The sequence below is a fragment of the Falco naumanni genome, chromosome 4 (assembly GCF_017639655.2).
Source record: "Falco naumanni isolate bFalNau1 chromosome 4, bFalNau1.pat, whole genome shotgun sequence".
NCBI classification, from domain to species: domain Eukaryota; kingdom Metazoa; phylum Chordata; class Aves; order Falconiformes; family Falconidae; genus Falco; species Falco naumanni.
In genome coordinates, this window is record NC_054057.1 from 25,688,254 (window position 1) to 25,711,427 (window position 23,174).

The 23,174-nt window shown below is 44.3% G+C and overlaps 1 protein-coding gene across 1 annotated transcript; it reads left to right on the plus strand.

Annotated features, from left to right (window-relative positions):
* Nucleotides 1–289: 289 nt before the first annotated feature.
* PDIA4 (protein disulfide isomerase family A member 4) lies at nucleotides 290–14,109 on the plus strand. Its single transcript, XM_040590917.1, has 10 exons — nucleotides 290–467; nucleotides 4,838–5,012; nucleotides 8,144–8,349; nucleotides 9,043–9,181; nucleotides 9,698–9,903; nucleotides 10,572–10,730; nucleotides 11,853–12,004; nucleotides 12,400–12,556; nucleotides 12,651–12,884; nucleotides 13,449–14,109. Exons 1-10 carry the CDS (start codon nucleotides 362–364, stop codon nucleotides 13,862–13,864), a joined length of 1,950 nt encoding a protein of 649 aa, XP_040446851.1. The 5' UTR covers nucleotides 290–361; the 3' UTR covers nucleotides 13,865–14,109.
* The last annotated feature ends 9,065 nt before the right edge of the window (nucleotides 14,110–23,174 follow it).

Consider the following 23,174-nt stretch of genomic DNA (forward strand, 5'->3'; position numbering starts at 1 on the left):
GGCGGGGGCGGCAGCCCCGCCTCCCCCACTCCCCCGCCCCGCTGCCAGGGCGGCTGCGCCTGAGGTGCGTGGCGGCCGGCGGTTGGCGGCCCGCCGCCAGCCAATGGGCGTGAGGCACCTCAGAGCCGGCGCCCGATGTTACGGAGGGAGGCGGGCGCTTGCCCCTGGCTTCGGCCGCTCACCGCGGCGCCGCTTCGGAGGGACGCGCCAGGCGATTGGCGGCCGTGCCGCCCGCGTCGCGGGGAGGCAGCCAATGGGCGGGCGCGGCGTGCTGTGAGGGGCGCGGCGGGCCGGGCAGGGCCGGAGCGGAGCTGTGCAGTGCGGTGCCGTGCGGTGTTGCGCTGCGCTGAGGAGCGGCGGGATGAGGCCGAGCGGGCTGTGGGTGCTTATGCTGCTGCTGGGCCTTGCCCAGGTCGCCCTACTGGCGAGGGGTGCAGCGGCCGGCGAGGAGGAAGAGGGTGACGGAGGTGAGAGCGGGGGAGCGGGGGCTGCCTGCGGATGAGGGCTGGCGGGCCGTTCCCGCGGGTCTCTGGGCCGAGTCGGCGGGGCGAGGCGAGGCGCTCCCCCCCTCCTGTGCTGGCGCCGGTGGCTCGGAGAGCTGCTTGCTCCTCGTAACGCGCTAGCCGCCGCTTGGCTGCGCGGCGCCTTCGCCTCGCCTCCTCGGGGCTGAAAGCTGGCCATTAGCCATGTTGGCGAGTGCTGGCTTTGAAATTGCCGGTGAATTTGCCATTTCGTTATTCGACGGAGCCCTCTTTTCCTGACCCCCCTAGCTCAGGGAATCTGCGCACCCTGTGTGTCTCAAACCGAGTGCCTGGGCTTCTACCCAGAAGGAAAGCCGCCTGTTGCTAGTTTCTTGGTGGTTCTTCCCATTGTCTTTGAATTTCACTGATGCGGGTCTTCTCCTTTCCAAAATTAGCTGAGACAAAGCTGCTCGGACTTAAGTTTAGCAACTGTACGTAGGAGGCAGGCCTTTGAAAGTGCTGGGTTTTTTGTTTTAAGCGTCTTTCACGTGGATTTTGAGAAATCCTACACCTTTCATATTTCCTACGTTAACGCTGCTGTATGTTAAGTATTGGAGGGCGTTCAAGGAGGCTGGATTATGGATGACCTCCTGAACTCCTGTCCTGCAAATTCTTGCTTAGTGAACAGGCACTGGAACTTGAAGAAATGCATTTATGTCAAGGTACCTTATCTGTGTCACCAACTGCATAATGTGTAGGATAAGGATTAAGAGATTTATTTTTTTAATAGGATATAGTATCTGCAATAAGGAGATACATATATTTCACCTTAGAATTAAAAAGAAATAGCTTCATGGGAAGATTTTGCATTATGTCTCTTTCTCTGCTTTTGTTTAGAACATTTGATTACTATCACTTTGTAGTCTGTGATGAAGCCAGGTACTTATTTCCCCCGCTACCATCAGATGATGAAGTAACACCTGTGGTGTAACAGTGCAGCCTGGGTCCTTTGGCAGACAGCAGTAGCTCAGTTTCTCACAGCCAGGCTCTCATCAATATTTCCCATGTGTGCAGTGTTTCTCATCGTGTGAGTTCTTGGTATCAAAGATGCATAGTGATGGAAGTATTTCCTCCTGTGTGCGAGTTGAACACTAATCCTTTGCACAACTTGAATCGTTTTCCTATGTCTGTTTATCTCAAATTTGTATATAAATCGTGAACCAGGCTTTACCAAGCCTTTGCTTTAAAAATACATGTAGTTAGGCATTTCCATTTTTGTCCTTGAAATGCAAACCTGTAATAAATTTACTTAGTAACAAAGAAGTAACCTTATGTAAATTGATTGTTCAGGGGATGAAGCCTGGTTTTGTCTGGATTTTTCTTGCACTGTGTGGCTTTGGAAAAGAAATTTGACTAGGGCAGTGTGGCAAATACACTTGCAGCAGCAAAGATGCTTCAGTTTGGGTGCAGCTATTTTATTTTCATGAGCTGTGTTATGCAAATATTTATTAGCTACTTCTGCCTTTTCAGGTGTTACAGTTAAGCTCATTCTGTATCTGTTATTTTCAAACTGTAACTCAGTAACGCAGAGGAAAGTTTGTTGCTCTTTCGTTAGAAAAAAGTGCGGATTCCTTCTCCCGTACTTGGTCAGGTCCTTGAAGCAGGCCTTTCAGTCCCAACACTAAAGGGGATGTTAGACGTAGCTAGGATAACCTTAGGTACTGGTGAAGCTGGAGACTGCAGAGGGCGAGTTTGTACTGTTAAGGGCCAATCTATAGGTGTGGTTACCTTTTTTGTTTGGAAATGCATGCCCTCCTTAAGCCAGTTGGCAAAAGCTGGAGTCCTGCTGTTCCATGCTATTGTCCTGCCTCCACCTCCAAGGAGGAGGAAGTGGGTGTGTATAATATCCATGACAATGTGTCACTGTCAAGGAAGTCTTATGTTGGCAGGCTATACAGACACTTACAGGGAAAGATAAAAAAATATTTTGGTGATGGACGTTAGATCTAGTGGTAACATTTTCTATCTATGCAGGCTGGTTTTGGAGGTGGTGCTTTGTTCTCGGCTTCTTAAACCGTGAGCCTGTGCCACAGTAGCTGCAGTGGTCTTTTGTCTGTTGGGGGTGGGTAGTTAGCAATAGTAAGCCTGAATGAGAGCTACAACCTGGTAGTGAGTTTCAGAGATGCGTGAGCAGAGTTGGCTGGCTAGTTTTGTTCAAATTCCTTTGTGTCAGGAAAAATCAAGTCTGAAGTGATTTGCTTGGAAAAGCAATAGGCATTGCACAACTTGCGGGGAATTCAGGCACAGACCAACCATGAACACTTTGTGGTGAAACATAGCCCTCAAAACTGCTGGGTACAGCTTTATAGTTACTTCTGTAAGCAGAAGTTTTGACTGCTGAAACCCCCTGAAAACTAGGCTTTTTCACCAGGACATTCATTCCTGTAGGTACGTGACTGCTGTAGATTCACTTCAAGGGTGTTCTGACAGTTCAGCCCTTTCACTGCAAGTGCTCAGAGGTAGCAACACAAGAGGCATTGTCCACTTGCAAACAGTGCTTTTAGCTGCTTCGTAGATCAGAAGAAATGGTAGTAGTTCTTGGAAGAAACTTAATCCAGGTGACTACTGTTGTGTGATAAATGACCTCCTGTGGTCTCTTCCCCTCATCAGAAGCTTTAATATTTTGGTGGTGTGTATAGTTGTGTTCTAATTAAGATAAATACATTTTCTCCAGGAGCACATATTGTTTTCTGAGAGCATATAAACTTATGTTTTTTAATACCTTCTTCTAACAGAAAAATAGGTATTGCAATTTAACAACATAGTTTTGTCTATGGTGAGCTTATTCCTGTGGCTGCCTTTGGTCTTAAAATAGCAGGGTTTGGTTTTTTCATACCTGTATATTATATATTTATCATTATCAACTTTCACATTCTAGGTGATATCAGAGTAGTTTCAGAATTCTTGTCCTGAATAAATAACTTACGTGTATGTGATTTACTGTCCTACTGCAGCAACTCCGATCAGCTTAGTCACAATTGAACAACAAACCTTAATTTTCTTATTTTTCTTTTCCCTAATCCTGGGACTCAGTGGTTGAAAGAGCCTTAGCTTCACAGTTTTCATTTGGGATGAGGTATTCTCATTACTTGCTCTGTGGCTTAACATTCCTTTAAAGTCATTCAGGAAGGTCTGCTTGCCTCCAATGACAACAGTTTAAAAAAATGAAAGTTTAAAGGAACATGTGAGAGATCAAATATTAAAGAACCCATCTCAAATTCCAAACCAACAAAGACTGAACCAGTTGAAATATCTTGGCTTCAGATTTCATGTGCGAACTTTGCTTCAGTAATTTAGCAAATGTCCTTTCTCCTTGAATGGCCTGTTCTGGACCAGTGGATTGGGCCTCCTTAAATAGAAGGCTTCCCGAAAAAATTCTTTGAAAGAAGTTCTCACTCCATTAATTTTTAGGAGAGTACTTGGTATCCACCAGGTGCACAGGAATGGATTTTCACAGGACTCCTGTGACAGTCACTTGTTTGCTTTTACACTCACTGTGCAGCCTCCTGCTGATCCAGAGCAGTGATGCTTCTGTGAGTGGAAAGCCTATCCAATGAATTGCAGGCCTGAAATGTTGCTGTAACTGAATGCAAGATATATTGAGGTGGTAGGGGTGGGATTGAGCAGTCAGGAACAGAAGCATAATTTTGAAGCACTGCCTCTAAACCATCTTGGTAGTAGTGAAATGATGGCATTTGAGTGAGTTTGTTTGATTAGACCTTCAAACAGGCAGAGCATAGCATATCAGTTGTGGTGTTACAACTGTAATGAGTAAGGGTACAAGGGAAGCACTGGGGACAGATAACATCTACTTATTTGGTATGAGACACCTGATATTTTTCCAACCACAAGTTGCTGCACTTGAAGGACAGCTGTTTTGCTGCATGACGGAAGGCTTCTTTTTGAATTCAGGTATCATCCGTGTGCCCCTCTTGCCCGACAACACATGTCTCGCTTCTAACATTTCAACAAGATACCCAATGTATTTTGGTAACGACCATGACATAGGTCTGTGTGTATTAATTCTTGTTGTGTCCATTTTACTAGTTTGCCCTGAAGCGCAAAATACATTTTGACACTTCACTGAAATACTTATGCTGTTAGCTGGTGTAGAGTGGACAAAAATTAAATGGTCAAGCATCTGAGTCCAAGCTCTTTGCAAACTGAAGTAGCTGTCATTTTATATGGAGCAGGAACTAAATTGTGTTGATACTTTTTTAACCACAGAATATACTTACTAAATCTTTAACCTGCTAGTGTTATTTTAATGTTAAACTTGACACAGTCTAATCCCTATTGCATTTTCACTTTTCCAGAATCTGTTACAGAAGAAGCTGATGATGGCGGTGATGATGATGATGAAGATGAAGATGATGATGATGATGATTCTGTAGTTAAAGAAGAAAATGGTGTATTAGTCTTGAATGATGCAAACTTTGACACCTTTACTGCAGACAAGGACACTGTGCTGCTGGAGTTCTATGCACCATGGTGGGTTTGCAGCCTGTGGTACCTCCTTAGGTGCAGGATGTCAGGGGCTTCTCTGACAGGACATGCTCCTAAAAAGTGAGCTTGGGTTAGGAGTAGCTGGCATGCAGGAGAAGCACTGGACTCCGCAGAGTCCAAGGTAGGAGACAGTTCTGGTGGTGTGGAGGTACCCATTTCCCTGCCCCTGTACAGACAGACAACAGCGAGCTCTTTCTCCACAGATGTGGGTAATGCTGAGGGATCCCATGCCAAGAGAAGCACAGCCCAGGTTCAGTCCCTGCTCTGTGCCTCTCGGGGAAGGGAAATGGTCCCAGTGAGCTCCAGAAAAGTAATGCAGTGTGATCTGGCAGCCTGCTATTGTGTCCTTGTGCTGGCCCACTGATAACTTGCGTGTTTGCTCATCTAGATCGACGAAACTTCCCTAGTAGGGGAACTGCGAGAAGGTCTCCCTTGTCCAAGTTCAAATCTCTGCCCTTGCTGGAAAGGTGTGGTGTGAGTAGGGATATAGCTCATTAGTATTAACAGTTTAAACAGTGCCTTGTACATCTAACCAATTATGATAATTCTGCTGGCATATCAGTGTACACAGTAGCACTGGTGCATTTAGGGGAACTACAATGGATTTACCTGCATATAACAGACAAAGGATCTAGGCCAGAATGTATCTTCTCTTGCGTTCTTATGGACGAAAGTAATAGGGATGGTTATTGGGGGAAAACAAGAGCAGGATACATTTGCAGTCAAGTTGATGAGTTAGTGTTGCAGCCAAAACCTTTTTGCTTTGTGGCTTAGTGATATAAAGCTGACTTGTTTCTCCTCTTTTAGTCTTTAAATAGAAGGGGGAATATGATCTTGCTTGAGGTGGAGTTGCATTTTAACTAGTTACCACTCTTTTACAAAGAATCCCATCCCTGCTTGGCTGTAGATACTATTTCTGCAGCTGTAGGTTGCCTGTGTGAAAACTGAACAAGAAGCTGGATTTATTTGAACAGAAGGATGCGTGGTCATCACAGACTAAACACCTCTTTTTTTTTTTTTTTTTTTTTTTTTTTTTTTCTTTCCTACTCCCCTTCCTGCCAGTTGAGAGGCTAAGGAGCACAGACTATCTGCTACATGCTACTTTCCCTCTCTTTTTTTTTTTTTTTTCTGGTTTCGTCTTCAGCTTCATAGAATTGTCATAGAGTGGTTTGGGTTGGAAGGGACCTTCAAGATCACCTAGTTCAAATCCCCCCTGCCCCGGGCAGGGACACCTCCCACCAGCCCAGGCTGCTCCCAGCCCCGTCCAGCCTGGCCTTGGGCACTGCCAGGGATGGGGCACCCACAGCTGCTCTGGGCAGCCTGTGCCAGCGCCTCGCCACCCTCATTTCTTCCTAATACCTGATCTAAATCCACCATTTTCCAGTTTAAAGCCATTCCCCCTTGTCCTCTCACTACACTCCCTTGTAAAAAGCCCCTCTCCAGGTTTCTTGTCAGCCCCTTTAGGTACTGGCAGGCTGCTATAAGGTCTCCCTGGAGTCTTCTCTTCCCTAGGCTGAACAACCCCAACTCAGCCTGTGTTCCCAGGAGAGGTGCTCCAGCCCTCTGGTCATCGTTGTGGGCTCCTCTGGACTTGGTCCATGTCCTTGCCACGCTATATTCAGCTGTGTTTTATGCTGGTGTCCTCTGTTGTGGCAGCTTTTGCAGCTAGAGCCTGTGTTCTTCCCAAAGAGGTTTGCTGTGGCCAAAGAGAGAGCAGGTGGTGTTCTGCCCTGGTGGGTGTGATATTTCATTAGGCAACTTAAATACAGGTTCATTTTTCTCTTTAGTTCAATTTAGGGTGCTAGGTAGAGAAGATGAACCTAGAGTAGGGAGAAGTTGAAGTCTGAGATTTTATTTGGAGGGTCAGGGAGGAAGAAGCACGGTACAAGGTTTGAGACTTTGTTGTAAAAGCAGCTGTTAATTACATTTTACAATGGCTTTATAAAACATATATGGAAATGTCTGTCAAATGAAAAAATTACAAACCAAAAGTAGGTGTGGTGGTTTTGCATGGCAAAGTTTTGGTAGCAGGGAGGCTACCAGGGTGGGTGGCTCCAAGATGGATCTGCTTCTGGCCAAAGCCAAGCTAGTTGACAACAGTGGTAGTGCCTCTGTGATATTAAGGAGGAGGGAAAAATAAAAATCTGCCAGCAGGAGAGAGGAGTGAGACTACATGAGAGCAAAAGCCCTGCAGACACCAATTTCAGTGAAGAAGGGGGAGGAGGTGTTCCAGGTGCTGGAGCAGGGATCCCACAGCAGCCCACCATGAGGCAGGCTGTCCCCATCAGCCACTGGAGGTTAATGGTGGAGCAGGTACTTACTTGCAGCCTGTGGCAGTGGGTGCCCAAAGGAGTCTGTGGCCCATGGGAAGCCAGCGCTGAAGCAGGTTTGCTGGCAGGACTTGTGACCCTCTGGCAGACCCACGCTGGAGCAGTCTGTTCCTGAAGGACTGCACCCCATGGAAGGGACTCGAGCAGTGTGTGAAGAACTGCAGCCCGTGGGAAGGACTCATGTTGGGGAAGTTCAGAGGACTGTCTCCCATTGGAGGGACCCTATGCTGGAGCAGGGGCAGAGTGTGAGGAGGAAGGGATGGCAGAAACAACATGTGATGAACTGACCGTAACCCCCGTTCCCTGTCCCCTTGTGCCCCCTTGGTGGGAGGAGGTAGAGGAATCGGGAATTATATTGAGCCTGGGAAGAAGAGCGGGGCGGCGAGAAGGTGTTTATTCTGATTTGAATGGTGATAAATTACACTAATTTCCCCTAGTTGAGTCTGTTTTGCCCCTGACAGTAATTGCTGAGCCACCCCCTGCCCTTCCCTCAACCCATGAGCCTGCCATGGTGTTCCCCTTCCCCTGCCTCGGCAGGGAGTGACAGAGTGGTTTTGCTGGGCACCTGGTGTTCAGCCAGGGGCAGACTACCACAGCTGGGTTTTGAACAAACAGCACATTAACTACAGTTACTCTCTATCCATGATCTGAAAACATAGCAAGACAAACATTTTTATATTGATTTTGTGAACATCTGCCAGAAGACATCCTGGAAATGCAGAGCAGCAAAACATTCCTGTGGATCTGTTTTTCGTTTATGTATCTACTTTTGTCTTCCTCTGACAGGTGTGGGCATTGCAAGCAGTTTGCTCCTGAATATGAAAAGATAGCCAAAACTCTGAAGGACAATGACCCTCCTATTCCAGTTGCCAAAGTAGATGCTACTGCAGCCACCTCACTAGCAAGTCGTTTTGATGTCAGTGGCTACCCGACCATCAAAATCCTGAAAAAAGGCCAACCTGTTGACTATGATGGTTCTCGGACAGAAGATGGTAAGCACCAGTCCTTTGCAATTCTCTGTAAAAAAAAAAACAAAAAACAAAAAAAACCCACCCACAAACCACCAAAGAGGTATATGGTCTTGCTTCTTTGTGTGACTGTTTTGAAGGACTTTGATCTGAATTACTTTATCTTAAGCAGAATAACACTGAGGACTGAAATTCTCAATTGGCTGTGTGCTAGAAGAGAATCTTGTAGGTAGTGGGTAGTGCTGTTACTGATGGAAGGTTTCTAGAAATATGACTTGAAGAGGAGGTGGTCTCATGTTTGCTGAAGGATCAGCTAATAAGAAACATCTGTTCTATATACTGACTGTTTATAAACCCACTTGTTTTTTGCTTAATGAATATGTCCAACTTCGGTCAGAGCTGAGGGGAAAACTACCTCATCTGTCTGTTGAAATGGAATTCATGTGCTGTGGTGCTGCAAAGTACAGATCTGTGCTCTGCATAAGTAGGATGCTGTGTGGAGTGGAAAGGAGACCTTGGCAATACCAATGATGAAGTAAAGTGTAAAGGAGCTTGATTAAGACAGTGTTCTTGTGTAAGCTCAACATGTAAGCTTTGGTCCAAGACCATGCTTGTCACACTTGATTTTTTTAAATTCTTGATACAGACTCTTGCATTTGATATGCTACTGGTATGATAATGCAGACTTGCTGATTGGGCTGTTGAACTGTCTTTCAGCAATTGTGGCCAAAGTCAAGGAGGTATCTGACCCCAATTGGACCCCTCCACCAGAAGCTACACTGGTATTGACCCAGGATAATTTTGATGACATTGTGAATGGTGCTGACATAATCCTGGTGGAGTTCTATGCTCCATGGTAAGCAAGAAGACAGTCCCCTGTACTTCCTCAGCACAGCTGGCCTGAACATGCTTGGTGAACCTGTTTTATGTTGTTATGCCTCTTTTAAAGAGGCTTGCCTTGGTAGGTGTGTATAGCTCTGGTGTCCTTTGGTTCTAATCTGGGTCTAGGATTGCATTGAAGACTAGGCTGGATCTGTGTCTCAACAAGGGGTGGTCTCCAAAATTTCATTGAAGATTCCTTATTTATCTACTAATTTAGGAACATGTTGAGAGATCTGAAAACCAAAGGGATTTGGTCCTTAGTTTAAAAATGGCCTCTGAAATTCAAACTACTGATAGTAATGTGGGGCCAGCCATAGAGGCTAGCATCAGGTTGGAGAGACAAGTCTTCTAGACTGAAGACTTCTCCTCTAGTGAATAACCTCATTTTTACTTTCTCCATTCTGGAAGGTTTAACCTTCTACTTCAGAGGTGGAAGGTACCTAGCAGGACTTATGGCTTGTAAAAACTGCCCTCCCCTCTCCTTCCCTAGGTGTGGACACTGCAAAAGGCTTGCTCCAGAATATGAGAAGGCTGCCCAGGAGCTCAGCAAGCGCACACCTCCTATTCCCCTAGCTAAAGTCGATGCCACTGCTGAAACTGAGCTTGCAAAGAAGTTTGATGTTACTGGCTACCCAACTCTGAAAATATTCCGCAAAGGCAAACCTTATGACTACAGTGGTCCACGGGAAAAATACGGTACTGCAACTTCTGTGTTTTTCTTATTTCCTGAGGGTTTGATCACATATGTACCTATAGGACTTGCAGACTCATTAATATCCTAGCAATGTTAGTTGGGAAAACCTGAAAGCCTGCTCTCCTGCCTATGTAGGGCAGCATTAAATTTGTCTCTAATCTTTGTAATGTCTTCTGGTGGTACTATAAGCTCCTTTTAATATAAGCTAAATACACATAGTGAAGCAGTGGCAGTACAACTAAATGGGCGGCATTTAATTGCTTTGGAATGTGCTCTAAGGGCTGGTAAAGTGCTCAATATTACATATCAATAAGAGGGAAGACTTGAGACTTCCAAGTCCAAGTAGAACTTCGGCTCATAGGGTCAGGAGACAGTGAAGGGTCTGGAATTTCCTTGAGGGTTTCTTGAAAAATCAGCTGATATCCATGGAACTAGTGCTTGGCCACCTCTTCTGAAATCAACCTGAAAGAAAGTATCCAGAACTGTAGCTTTAAAAGCTTGGACTGAGTTCTTGCTGACTTGGTCTTTAAGTTACTGCAGGAGGGCTGCACAGAAAGAAAGATGCTCATGGGAAATGTGGTATTAAGCAGTGTTGTAGAGGGAATGCCTGAACCTTTCAATTCAGTAAATGTTCTGAGCAACTTTTTGGGGCTGGGTTTGTCTCTCACAGGTATTGTCGACTACATGATTGAACAGGCTGGTCCTCCATCCAAACAGATTCAGGCTACCAAGCAAGTACAGGAATTTCTGAGGGATGGGGATGATGTCATTATCATTGGTGTCTTTAGTGGAGAGAATGACAAAGCCTATCAGCTCTATCAGGAAGCAGGTAAAGAATGTTTTAAAATCATTAATGAAATTAATGTTTTGTTGAGATCCTGCCCAGGACTTTGGGCATGGTGAGATCCTTTGTTTCTGCTCTTTGTTCAGGGGGGAAGCTGGAGAGGAATAAGACTGAAGGGTGTTCTTCCACTTGTACTCAAGAAAAAAACCTCACACTAGATTTTGAGGCTATAATTAAAGTATCAGCCAGTTACAGGAGATACCTGTTGGTATCATGTCCCTAAAAACATGTAGATTAAAGAGGAAGGAAAACTCCTGGCTGAGGAATAAATCACAACTTCTTGGCTTAAAGCCTTGGTGGCTTTGTCTGCCACTGCTTGTTTTGTATGACAGTTCCAGAGTCTCAGCTTTGCCAAACTTGGTTGGGGGGGGGACGGGGGGGACTGGAAAAAGAATCATCATCCACCTCTGTATCAATGTAGTTAGACCATTCCTGGCAACATTTGTTCTTAAAAACTGTTTTGACATTGTGCATTGACCATCCTGTTAATGATTTTTACTACCACACGGAAGAGGTATAACAGTTAAGTGCTCAGCCCGTGTCTCACATGATCAAACCACTCACAGCAGCTCTTGGTTTCTGCTAGAGCCTTGAGAGCAGTGTGGGCAGTTCTTCTCCCTTGGCTCTGCCTGCTTCTGGGACTGCTGTTCTTTATAGTTGAATCAGGAGCTGATTTGGTTGTTCCACTATGGCAAGATACAGAACTGTTTCCCAGGCTGCCCCAGAGCAAATAGATTGACCAGATGACCTTGTGAGTTTCTTTCCAGCTCTACTTTCTGTTATTTGGGGAGAAGCCAGCAGTAGGAGACTGATAAACAAGTAGCTGTTTCACCACACATTTGACAAGCTGTTAAAGGTTTTTGAATACATAGGCTACCTTATCAAGTAGATGGGTGGTTGAACAGCATTCAAATAGTGCTGCTTGAATTGTATGTATTTTAATGTGCTTCTCAGCCCTGGATGAGAGCTGTTCCACAAGACTATGTGTTGTTCTGTGTCTCATTGGGAATGGGAAGAGTTTCCTTGCAGTGCAGTCTCGAGATTTCAGTTGGAAACTGTTGGTTTGCTTCTTGATGACTTGCCTTCTCCCTAACCTTAATTTTTCAGCTAATGGTTTAAGAGAAGATTACAAGTTCCATCACACCTTCAGCAGTGAAATTGCAAAACTATTGAAAGCACCTTCAGGAAGACTAGTTGTTATGCAGCCAGAAAAATTTCAGTCAAAGCACGAGCCCAAGATGCATGTGTTGGATCTTAAAGTGAGTAGCTGATCCGAAGCTAGGAAGTTTGTGCATGGATTGAAGGTTCTTTCTTTGTACATATGAAGAGTTGGCATCTTCCTGTTGGAAGTACTCCACTAGATATTTGAGGCAACCTGTTTGTCCCCTGAAACTGTATGGCTTTGTTTAAGAACGCTTTATGAAATTAACCCAGAGGTTACATATTCAAATAATAATTGACCATTACAATACTCAGTTTAAGGGTAGAATAGTAAATTCTTTGATGCTCAAGGATGTGAAGATTATGGTGACAGCATTGTTTATAATATGCCCCTCTTATTTGTGCATGCATCAAGATCAATTTTCAGTACTGTGTAACAAAAATGCCACTTAAATCCATTTGTCTGAACTTTTTCCCTGATTTTGTTACACAGGACACTACAGATGGCTTGGAGATTAAAGAGCACGTGCTAAAACATGCTTTGCCTCTAGTGGGTCATCGCAAGCCTTCCAATGATGCTAAAAGATACACCAAGCGTCCTCTAGTGGTTGTTTATTATTCTGTAGACTTCAGTTTTGACTATCGTGTTGGTAAGTTTGCCAAGATTGCTATTGCTCTGCTTTGGAAGGAAGCAAGCAGTAATTAACTAGAAATTACTAATCCCGTTGTGTTCTTGTTTTTCAGCTACCCAGTACTGGAGAGGCAAAGTCCTAGAAGTGGCCAAAGACTTCCCTGAGTATGTGTTTGCTGTTTCTGATGAGGAAGATTATTCTTCTGAAATAAAAGATTTGGGCCTGCTTGAGAGTGGAGAGGATGTCAATGTTGCCATTCTGGATGAAGGTGGCAAGAAATATGCCATGGAACCAGAAGAGTTTGACTCTGACGTACTCAGGCAATTTGTGCTGGCATTCAAAAAAGGTACAGTTTCTAAAATAGGGTTGTCTAAGCAGTTTGCTTTGTTTTTTCCCTTCCAAGAGCTTTTCCTGAGGCAATGGCTGGAAAAAAGTCTTACATGCAACCTTGCAGTGTTCTGTGGGTTAAAGCTTTTGAATGTTGTTTGCCTTTTTATTTTCAATCTCAGTTCATTAAGTTTGCTTGGACTGTGCTGTGGCATCTAGCTGTATTCTAAAACTGAGCGTGTTTGGCAGGCCTAAAATGTTCTTGCAGCTTTGAAGAGTGAGCTGAACACTCACATTTGGGACTAATAATAAATCACTGTGTAATACGTTGTGGTTGGACAGCTATAAAAAGAGGGAGAAAGGTTCTAGGGGTTTGTGGAACAAATTGTTGCCTATATTTCATGAGGTCATTGTGCTAAAAGGTCACCAGCAAACTAGTCTTTCATGCGGAGGTAAGTTAATTTACCAACATAATGCTTTTCCCTGGTGGGAGGATGTACTTCTGGCCTTTCTTGGAGGGGGGAGATCATAAGGACTGCTCTTACTGTATTTTAACGGTGATGTGTGTTTTACTTCCTTCTAGGAAAACTGAAGCCTATTGTGAAGTCCCAGCCCGTGCCAAAAAATAACAAGGGGCCTGTGAAAGTGGTAGTGGGTAAAACTTTTGATACCATAGTAATGGATCCAAAGAATGATGTTCTCATAGAGTTTTATGCCCCATGGTGTGGACACTGCAAGAAACTAGAACCAGTGTATACAGAGCTAGGCAAAAAATACAAGAATGAGAAAAATCTAATCATAGCCAAGATGGATGCTACTGCCAATGACGTGACGAGTGACCGCTACAAAGTGGAGGGATTCCCCACTATCTACTTTGCTCCAAGGGACAAGAAGAACAACCCTATTAAATTTGAAGGCGGGGACAGAGATTTAGAGCATTTGAGCAAATTTATAGAGGAGCATGCAACAAAACTCTCCAGAACAAAAGAAGAGCTTTAGATAAGATGAGGGTGGTGAAGAAAAATTGTTTTATGTTGTAGTTAAAAGCAAGTTACTGACAAAACTTCAAGAGAGAAGAATTAAGCAGTTTGAGCAAGGAAATCATTGAGCAGTAAAGCAATTGCAGTATCTTTTTTTTATATGGCAGAATTTTTTTCTGGACAATGAACTTCTAATATGAATGTCTTACGTTAGTTATGGTTTTGATCTTTGGAGAAAAATACATCCTTTATTTTTTGTGACTATCTTGAGCTTGGTTATTTGACTCCTGTGTTTAAGATAAAAGATCTTACCAAAAAGAGAGAACCAGATCCCTCGGCCAAACAGATTTCTCGGTCTTGTTTGTTGATATGATTACTGGAGGGAGCAGTGTTTTGAGCCACTCTCTCTTCTGATACGTTTCTGTATACATATTCATGTAACTATTTCACTATATTCATCACTGAGGGTAAGAATGGAGGTTTTCTAAAGTGTGGACAAATTATTCAGTCCTATTGAGATAAGACACAGTGACTTGCTTACTAAATGTGCTCTAGACCTGTCTGCTTTTGCTTTGTGCCCCTCTGTACAGAGGGTGATGCTAAAATACCAAGTTTTCCTAATTTACCTCTCTTTACTAGTCCGTATTGGCCCATTTACGTCTTAGTCTTCCCAAGTGTGTTTTGGAGTAATTGGAGTGTGCCAAAAAGAGCATCTGGTGGGTGGTAATGCTTGGATTCCAGTATCGAAGCTGTGTATTACAATCTCTTTCCCTTTTGCAGAGAGGAATGTTTGGTAGTTGCTCTGCTTCAGGGAAGCAGAATGAGCAGTCTGATGGACTTCAGTCCTGTGGCAGTTACTGCAGGTAGAAAGGATGATTGAGTCTACTCTGTGCTCCACTTGGGAGTATGTGCATTTAAAAGTGGATTTTGATCTCAAATGTCCCGGTTTAGAGATGTCCATAAATTTATGGGCCATGATGAGGTCCTTATATAGACCAGAAGCGCTGTCTGCCTTTTCTCAGAGCTGTGGTGCTGTGGTGTGTGCGACTTGACTCTCACTGAGGTGGCTTTGAAACGTACATACTTTTATGGGTAATGCTTCTCTCCTAGCAGCACTATTTTGTGTCTTGCAAAAGACCAGTGTCATCAGTGTATCTTCAGTATTTCCTTATTGTATTAGTTTTCAACTTTGTGGTGGGTGTGCAAGTCTAAAACTACCGCCCAGTCTTTTTTTTCTTCTGGGGAGATGCTGTCTTCTGTGTAGTAAGGATAAACACATCTGGGAGGTAGCTGTTAAGGTATAGTCCAAGTACCCAAAGGGGCCTGCAAGGAGGTATGTAATCTTTATCCTTTCCTACTACATTTTGCACCCTGGTTGAAGGGATGTGCCTTCAAACAGGACTGTTCCTCACTTACTGTTACAACCTACGCAGCAAAGCATGGCTAGTGACTTACTTTTGCAGAGGTGTATGAGACTGCACGAAGGTTTTCTCTTAATTAACAATTTAGCTGAAGCTAGTGAACAAAGCTCACCAGCAGATTAGGAATGAAGGGGACAGCATCACATCTCCACAGGAGTGCCGGGGTGTGCTGGATAGCATTCAGCTCCTGTTGTTTATTGGCAAAAGCTGGGAAGTGCTAAGCAGCTACTCGGGATTAGATCTCAATTGCTGCTTTGTGTTACAGCGTAGGCATTCACTGTAGGCACTGGCATTGTCATTCTCCTCTTGTCATATTAGAGGGCTTTTTCTCTGCTGTCCCTAAATGCACAGCTACCTGTTAAGCTTAGGCACTATTTCACCTGCAAGGCTTAGCAAGTACATTATCTTCCTGTCACTTGCTATTTCTGTTTGCAGCTGTGATAAATGTCTTGCACAGCCAACGGGACTGAGATCAGACTTTGCTGAGCACCAGCTTATGTTAGAGGTGACTTTTTTAGCTTTAGAAAGTATACATAAGCCAAGTAGCAAGTGCTGTCCTGTCTGCTAGCAGAGATCAACGCAGTTCTGCAAAGTAGGCAGACTCATAAAATCTGTTCTTAAACATAGTTCAGTTTCTATCCCTGAGTAAATATCAGGCTTAGTATGCTGCAGGGAACTAAACAGCTCCTGCTTGTTAGTTTAGTTTTGCGGGTTTATAAGGATTTGTTCCAAAACAGATGTTGTCTAACCAGCAGGAGGATACTTTCACCAAAATTGGGAATAAAAAAACCCAAAAAACTCCTTAACACCTTTATTGCAGTGCTGGATACACAGGCGTGGATCATTCCACCTAGTGGGCATGCTGTGTGTTACATTTATATAGACCATACGTAGGTTTATGCATTACATTTCTTGGAAAAGTTATACATATTCATTCATTTACCAAGAATAGGTGGTGTTATGTTAATTAAGCATTGTGTATGCTCCTTACAAGTATTTAAGAAAACTTCTGGGGGTCTCAAACAGTAGTTGACCCTCTAGTTACAGTTGACAGAGATTTGAGCCTCAATCACCTTTCCCTATATACACTTGTCTTGACCACAGTTCAGCTTCTTTTGGCAAGTTTGATTTCAGATCTGGCTTTGCAAGATCTTTTGTTTTAGTTCCTTCTTGAAATTATTGATTAACCTTCCCTTAATGATACAATTATGCACAACCACTCTGATGGCAATTATCCATTATACTGAAATGAACAGTACACAGTGACAATATGGATAAGTATGGAACACGTAGAAGGCAGGGTGAAAAGTCCCTTATTGGTGGTGAGGACTACAGAATGGGCTGAAGCTCCGTTCTTCTTAAGACAAACAGGGTTAGAGTTGAGCATAAATGTTTCTCACCTCTCTTCTTGCAGGTGGTAATTTCAGTGTTGGCAATGACTATGTTAGTTACTGTTTCTGTAGATCTCTTCCATCAGGAGCTGACATCATTCTGGGTGATAAACTACCTCTCCAGCCTGCTGGGAGCCCTGGTGGCCATGAAAGGCAGAAGGCCCAGGGTGTGACTGCATGGTGGTCTTGCTGTCTTCCTTGCCTCCACTGGTGGAGACAGTTGGTACACAGTTACTTCCGGGCTGCACTCAAAGACCTGAATTTTCTTCTGGAGAAGCAGTGCTTAAGGCAGAGCTGAATGAGGAAGAGGAATATACTAGCTGTAGCGTAAGTAACTTAGTTTCTTGAGAACAGCAAGCTGCAAAAACACAGTGTTACCCCAGTAACTTATACCCAGTAGGTTATGGGTTTAGGTTACGAGCAGTAGAGGGAATGAGGATTTGATCCATCCTTACGCTAGTGTCTTCTGGTCATGTTTCCTGTGAGTCCTTGGCTGTGCAACACACCTTGGCTTCTGCACCTCATAATTTATCTGTTTATCTTGATCACTTCCCAGCAAGATGAGGGTACTGTTTGTTGCCTGTCAACTTTGGGCAAAGTCCTACTGGAAAGCAAATTGCTTTCCTTAGCTGCACTATCCTGTCTTCTGCCATGTGCACTACTAATACCACATCGGCGTTCTGTGAAACTCGCTGGGATGGCTACATCACTAGGCCTGTTATCTCTTCTGAGATAAAGCTCTCTACCTGAAAAGTGATATTAAGGCAATTGATGTCTTTTAAGTGAACAGGTCATACCATCTTTTTGGAATTTGCTTAAGGCATTATGCATGTCTGCTTTTCCATTCCCAGTGCATTAAGATGCTTTCCTAAGCATTCTAAACTTCATTAAAGTATTGTCTAAGTGCTGCTGATTGTAAGAAGGGGACATCTAGGCTAAAAGAAAAAAACGATGCATGCAGTGCAGAACAAGGGAGCTCCCTTTTAGCCACAGCTGTGTGAGCATATGGTATCATTTCTTATTACACCTCCAGGTGGAGGAACACCTGCAGTTTATGCTTCAGCACAGGGCTGATTAGTCATTGTAGTAATAACAGATCCTGAGTAGGCTCCAAGGAGACTGGCCTGGTGTATCTCCCACATATGCATCCACTAGAAAACAAAAATTTTTCTGTAAACGGTAGTACATCATTAAGTAGTCGTACTTGAGACTTCAGGGTCAGTACCTTTTCCTGCAGGGGCAAGGACTGAGACAAGAGGGAACTCCAGCACAGCTGATACTCCCTGAAGAGTATGTCACTACTGTGTGTGTGGGACATTCAAGGTGATTCTAAATACTGGTCTGGAATCTTGATACTGCATTAAGTGCTGGCCTCTAATACTGGAAGAGATGGTTAACAACAGAGGGTCCAGCCTCTGCTCCTGCAGGAAAGGTGCCCTGCAGGAGTTCTGCTGCTGGCCCTCACCTTCCCTTGGCAGCCATGGACCTGCTGCAGCAGGGCTTGTGCTACCTTTTTTCTCAGCTAAGGGAACAGTCCTCGCATGTTCTTGCCTCTGCTGAACACCCTTGGCCACAAACCTGAATGTCAGGCCTCTACTCCCATGGGGAAGGTGCCAGGCAGGAGTTCTGCTGCTGGCCCTCGTCAGCCCTTGGCTGCCACGGACCTGCCGCAGCTGAACTAGGCAATGGCTGCAGCATGTTCTCACCTCTACTGGGCCCTTGGCCACCGAAGTGAACGTCCAACCTTTACTCCTGTAGGGAAGGCACCAGGCAGGAGTTCCGCTGCTGTCCCTCGCTGGCCTGTGGCCACCACGGACTTGACGCAACAGCATTTGGGCTACCTGCTTTCTGTGCCAAGGGAATGGCCCTAGAGCATTCTCAGATCTACCACAGACCCTTAGCCACAAATATGTATGTCCAGCCTCTATTCCTGTATGGAAGGCACCAGGCAGGAATTCTGCTGCTGGCCCTCACCGGCCCATGGCCACCATGGACCTGTTGTGACAGAGCTTTGGCTATCTGCTCTCTGAGCTTGAGGGAACAGTCTCTGTGTTTTCTCAGCTCTGCTGGAGAACCTTAGCCACAAATGTGAACGTTCTTTTCTGCACTGGAGGATTTTACTTGGTTTCTTCTCTATAAACCATCTTTTTACTTTAAAAATGTTAATTATGGTAATACCTAGATATGGTCCAGGATTAGGCTGGGAGCAAGCAATCATGGCACTGTGGAGCTGGAGACTAGTCCACAAAGTTTCCCTCCTCTTGTGCATGAGGCTAAGCGTGGGGGAAGCAGTACTGAAAAGTAGAACATGAATAAGAATATATGATACAGGTAAAAGACTTCTCAGTAAGTAGCATTGACTGCAGTGGTCAGACTTGTGTCCTTTCTTTCATGGTAGGCAAGAGAAGCTGCTGCAAACTGTCAGTGTTCCAAAAGGCTTTTTGCTCACAGCCTGCGTTGGACACGGACTGGGATCTGAGGACTGAGTACTGCAGTCTGTATGCTCAGCCATTGGAGTGGGGTAATGAGTTCATCAAGCCCTGTGTGAACAAGTATCTAATCCACTTAAACTGGTATAGACCCTTGTATTTCTTAAGCAATTTGTCTTGCTTGTGCTTAAGTTGTAAAACCCCCTTTCTCAGTGCAGAGCAGGTATCTGAGCGACCCTGGCTGAAGGCACTGAAATGCTGTAGCGTCTTGCCTCAAGTTGCAGGTGTTTCTAGGACTTCAGCTAGTAGTGCCTCACAGCTTAAGTATGGAGGTGTTGCAGGAATCGCTGCGCATCACTGCAGTGCATTTGGCAGGGGAGGGTTCCCTTCCTGTTCCTGCCTGGACCTATGGGACCCGTAGTAGGTCACATGAAGCCATGCAGCCATGGGCAGGAGAAACATTTTCCTGGCATGTGTGACCTGTCTTGCTATCTGTGCCCAGAATCCCACAGAGACCACAAGTCAGCTTGTTTTCTTTCAGCTGCTTTGGATGTTGCTCTGTACTGAGGCTGGTTCCTTTAGACTCAGCTGTGAACGTTCTCGGAGGCCGCAGGCTGAGGTCACGTTAACGTTGGTGCTGGGTTTTCTGTCTCATGAACAGCTGGTTTCACGTGAAGCTGCTGTGCTGTTATCTGATCTTTTGCAGCACAGCTTTCTGCACCATTTCTGAAGGTCTGGACAAACTACACACCGTGAAATCTAAATTATTGTCTTTGCAGAGGCTGGGTGACACCACCTGGATCTAGAAGGACATGGCCATTCTCCAGTTTCATTTCTGCGTGTAGCAAGGATGAGATCTCTTTGAATTACCATGAATCCTCATATTAGAAAGGTGGAACCTTCAGTCCCAGAAATGCTGTTTGTTCCTATCCCAAGCTGTGTGTGGCTTGATTAACAAAAAGGTAGAGGACGTAAAGCTATATTTAATAGAATCATGCAAAGAAAACCTTTATCACAATCAGTAACCTGGCCCTCTGACGGATTTCCATGTGCTGGGATTTTGAGCAGCTAGTTTTTTTCTTTGTGGTGAAAGCTGATGCTTGTCAGCCCTCCTTTGATTAACGCCCTCCTACTTGCTCTGTCTAAGTTACAGTAGCCTTCCTGAAATCCAGTATGTTTTGCCTTACAACAGGGGAGGATTGTTCTTCAATACAGCCCAGTAAATTGCTGTCCAGCATGATAGAAGCAAAGAAAATACAGAAGAAGGGGTGTGTGTGTGTGTGTATATATATAACAGAAGAAAATACTGCTCGGAAAAAAAATTAATAACTCTAATTTCCATAGTCAGAGAAATCAAGGCTAGACAGGACCATTTACTCATCTACTCCAATTGCTTTACGTATCAGGCCACAAGTTTTCAGCTGTTTGTTTTTCGTATAGAGCCTAATAAGTTGCATTTAATTTATGTACCTGTTTAAAAAAACAAAAAAAAAAAAACCTCAAAAAACCCCAACAACAACAAATCAGTGTGCAACACAACTAAAGCTCCACTTCTCTGCTAAGTGTCGATGCTATGCCAATACTGATTTCTGAACCACAGAATGCATTCAGGAGGTGGAACGTACCTCTGGAAAGTGGTACTGCTTTGAGTCACGAAGGCAGCTTTGCATTCACCTGCTATGAGAAACATTTCATATGTTATTTTTTGCTAATGCCTTTGGTCAGTGGATTTTACTCATGTATTTTAATGTGGGGTTTGGCTCTTCTGCACTTTGAATTGGGTTTGGTCATTCACAGTCTCAAGATGTTATAAAAACTCTACAAGCTTAATTAAGCCATAGCTTTCCCCAACCAGCAGGTCTTCATAGAGGGCCTAGTGTCAGGTGGGTTGAGCTTTGTTCAAGATCCTTTCAACAAGCCTCAAGGAGCAGTAATAGAGCACAAAACTACAGCCGATGCACATCAAGAAGTGTTTATTGGTGTACTAACCAGTCAATTGGAATGTAAGTGGCCTTACTACTCCGCCTGCCTCCTCATTTTTCCGAGAGATCACCCTTAATGTTCAATTTGGGTAAACCAGCCAATCTTTAAATAGAAAAGTCACATTCTAAATAAGAAGGAAAGGTCACAGAGGGCTTTGTTTTTAATTTTTTCACTTCCAAGGTGCATCACAATAAGACCTTTGAAGCATGCTATTTTCTGTAGTGACACGGCAGTGGGGGTAAGGGCAGCAATTCCTCATACCAGAAGCAGTCCAAAAGGATGGGTATGGATCAAAAAGTCCTTCTTTGATCACAGTGATGTAACAGCCGCTTCAGTGGTAGGAGCAAATCAGTGTTTGGGTTTTTTTCCTAACAATGCAGCCCATTTTGCCAAGAATTGTAGCCTGAGGAGATCCTGTTGAACTATGGATATATAGGGAACAAGTCATCCTTTTGGCTGTAAACCACTGCACTTTGAAAGATGAGACCGAACACGCTAATGGAAAACATATTGCTTGGAAAGGAAAGCGGAAATTAGGATAGCATGTGCAAATCACTACACATAGGGAACCATGATTTGGCAGTACTAGCTTAATTATTCACATATGCCACTAGCATATACGTATCGATAACTATGTGAGTGCAAGGAGATGTGGGAAAACAGTCTGAGAAATGCATCAGCTCAGACACAGAAAAAGTAGAACTATGAAGATGTTCTAGTGGGAATTGTGGATCTTGCATTAGTGTTTGGGGGGAAAAAAACCCACAAGACTCGTTTGCTTTGAAACCTTCCTCGTTCTTATCGCTAGCTGAAATCTGTAATCAATTTAGACAATACCTTTTTAATGATGGTAAAAGAATGAATGAGCATTGCCTGACTCAAGAGCAGCACTTCCCTAATAGGCAAATAAACTATCAGCTAAATCTAACTGATTCAGAGACTTTGACTTCAGAGAGTCCATCAAATGCATTCAAAATTATACTGCTGGGCTCTTTTGGATGCCACCAGGAAGAAGTGGTTAATATGTGGTTCTCTGCTACAACATTTCCTTTCTCCTAGGTCAAATTTTCTTTCTTCTCTTTTATTAAATTGAGTCCTGTCTTAAGCTTTCAGAATAAGAAAGATACAGCCAGCATTATGGTAGCAACAAAGTTTTCCTCATCCCATCACAGTTTATTAAATCCAGTAAAAGACTCAGTGCCTAAAAATTAGGTGACTGGTCCCTGCGCTGGTGTGTAAAGTCTGAAGTTCCATATCTGGGATGCACCTACAGGGTAAAAATCCTCCCGCATGGGGTGGATTAAGCATCTCAGACAAGATCCAAACTAAACAAGGTGGTGAGTAAGGAGCAATCAAGCTCCACCCAGCAGGAAACAGCGAAGAAAGGGCCTGAAAGTCACCTCTTGTGTAGGCTTAGGCAGATTTCTTGAGGTCACAGGAATATGCTTGCAGTCAGTTGTGATCCTTAGCATAAAAATCCCTCTGGAAAGCAGTGACTGACAATCTCCATCAAAGAATTTCTCTTTAAACAGGAGGTGTGACCATCCATGTTTTTCTAACAGTGGTTATAGCACCTGCCCAAGGTCAAGAAGACACCTTCCCTTTCCTAAAAATGCTCAGATGTGTGTCTCTTGAGACAACGCTGTAGCTCTCTATCTGTCAGACAGCTAAGCTGTCCCTTCTGCCACATCTGCTGGGAGAAATAAAAATTGGTTGGGTTAGAGAAAGAAAACAAAACTTCACTGCATAGCTGGTGGAGGGGACCAGCTTACTGATCTTGTTCATGGTGCAGGCAGGTCCTTCTCACCCAGTACTTAGGTGTAACCTGTGGTACATTGGCACACAGCTGCCCAGGAGAGCATGGCCAGAGGCAATGACTTGATTGCTAGGCCTGGTGCATGGGGTTGCTCCCAGCCCAGCCAGTCTGCACGGCTTGGTGGGAAGCTGGAGGACGCATCTCCCCAATCCCTATATGTGCAGAAAAGCAGGTGGGAGAAAGGGTGATCTGAGATTTACCTCTCTGTGCTACTTGCTTTGGAAGAAAGACTCTGAAGGTAAAGGGCATTAAGGGAAAGAGCTGGGGATGAGGCAAGGAAGTATAATGC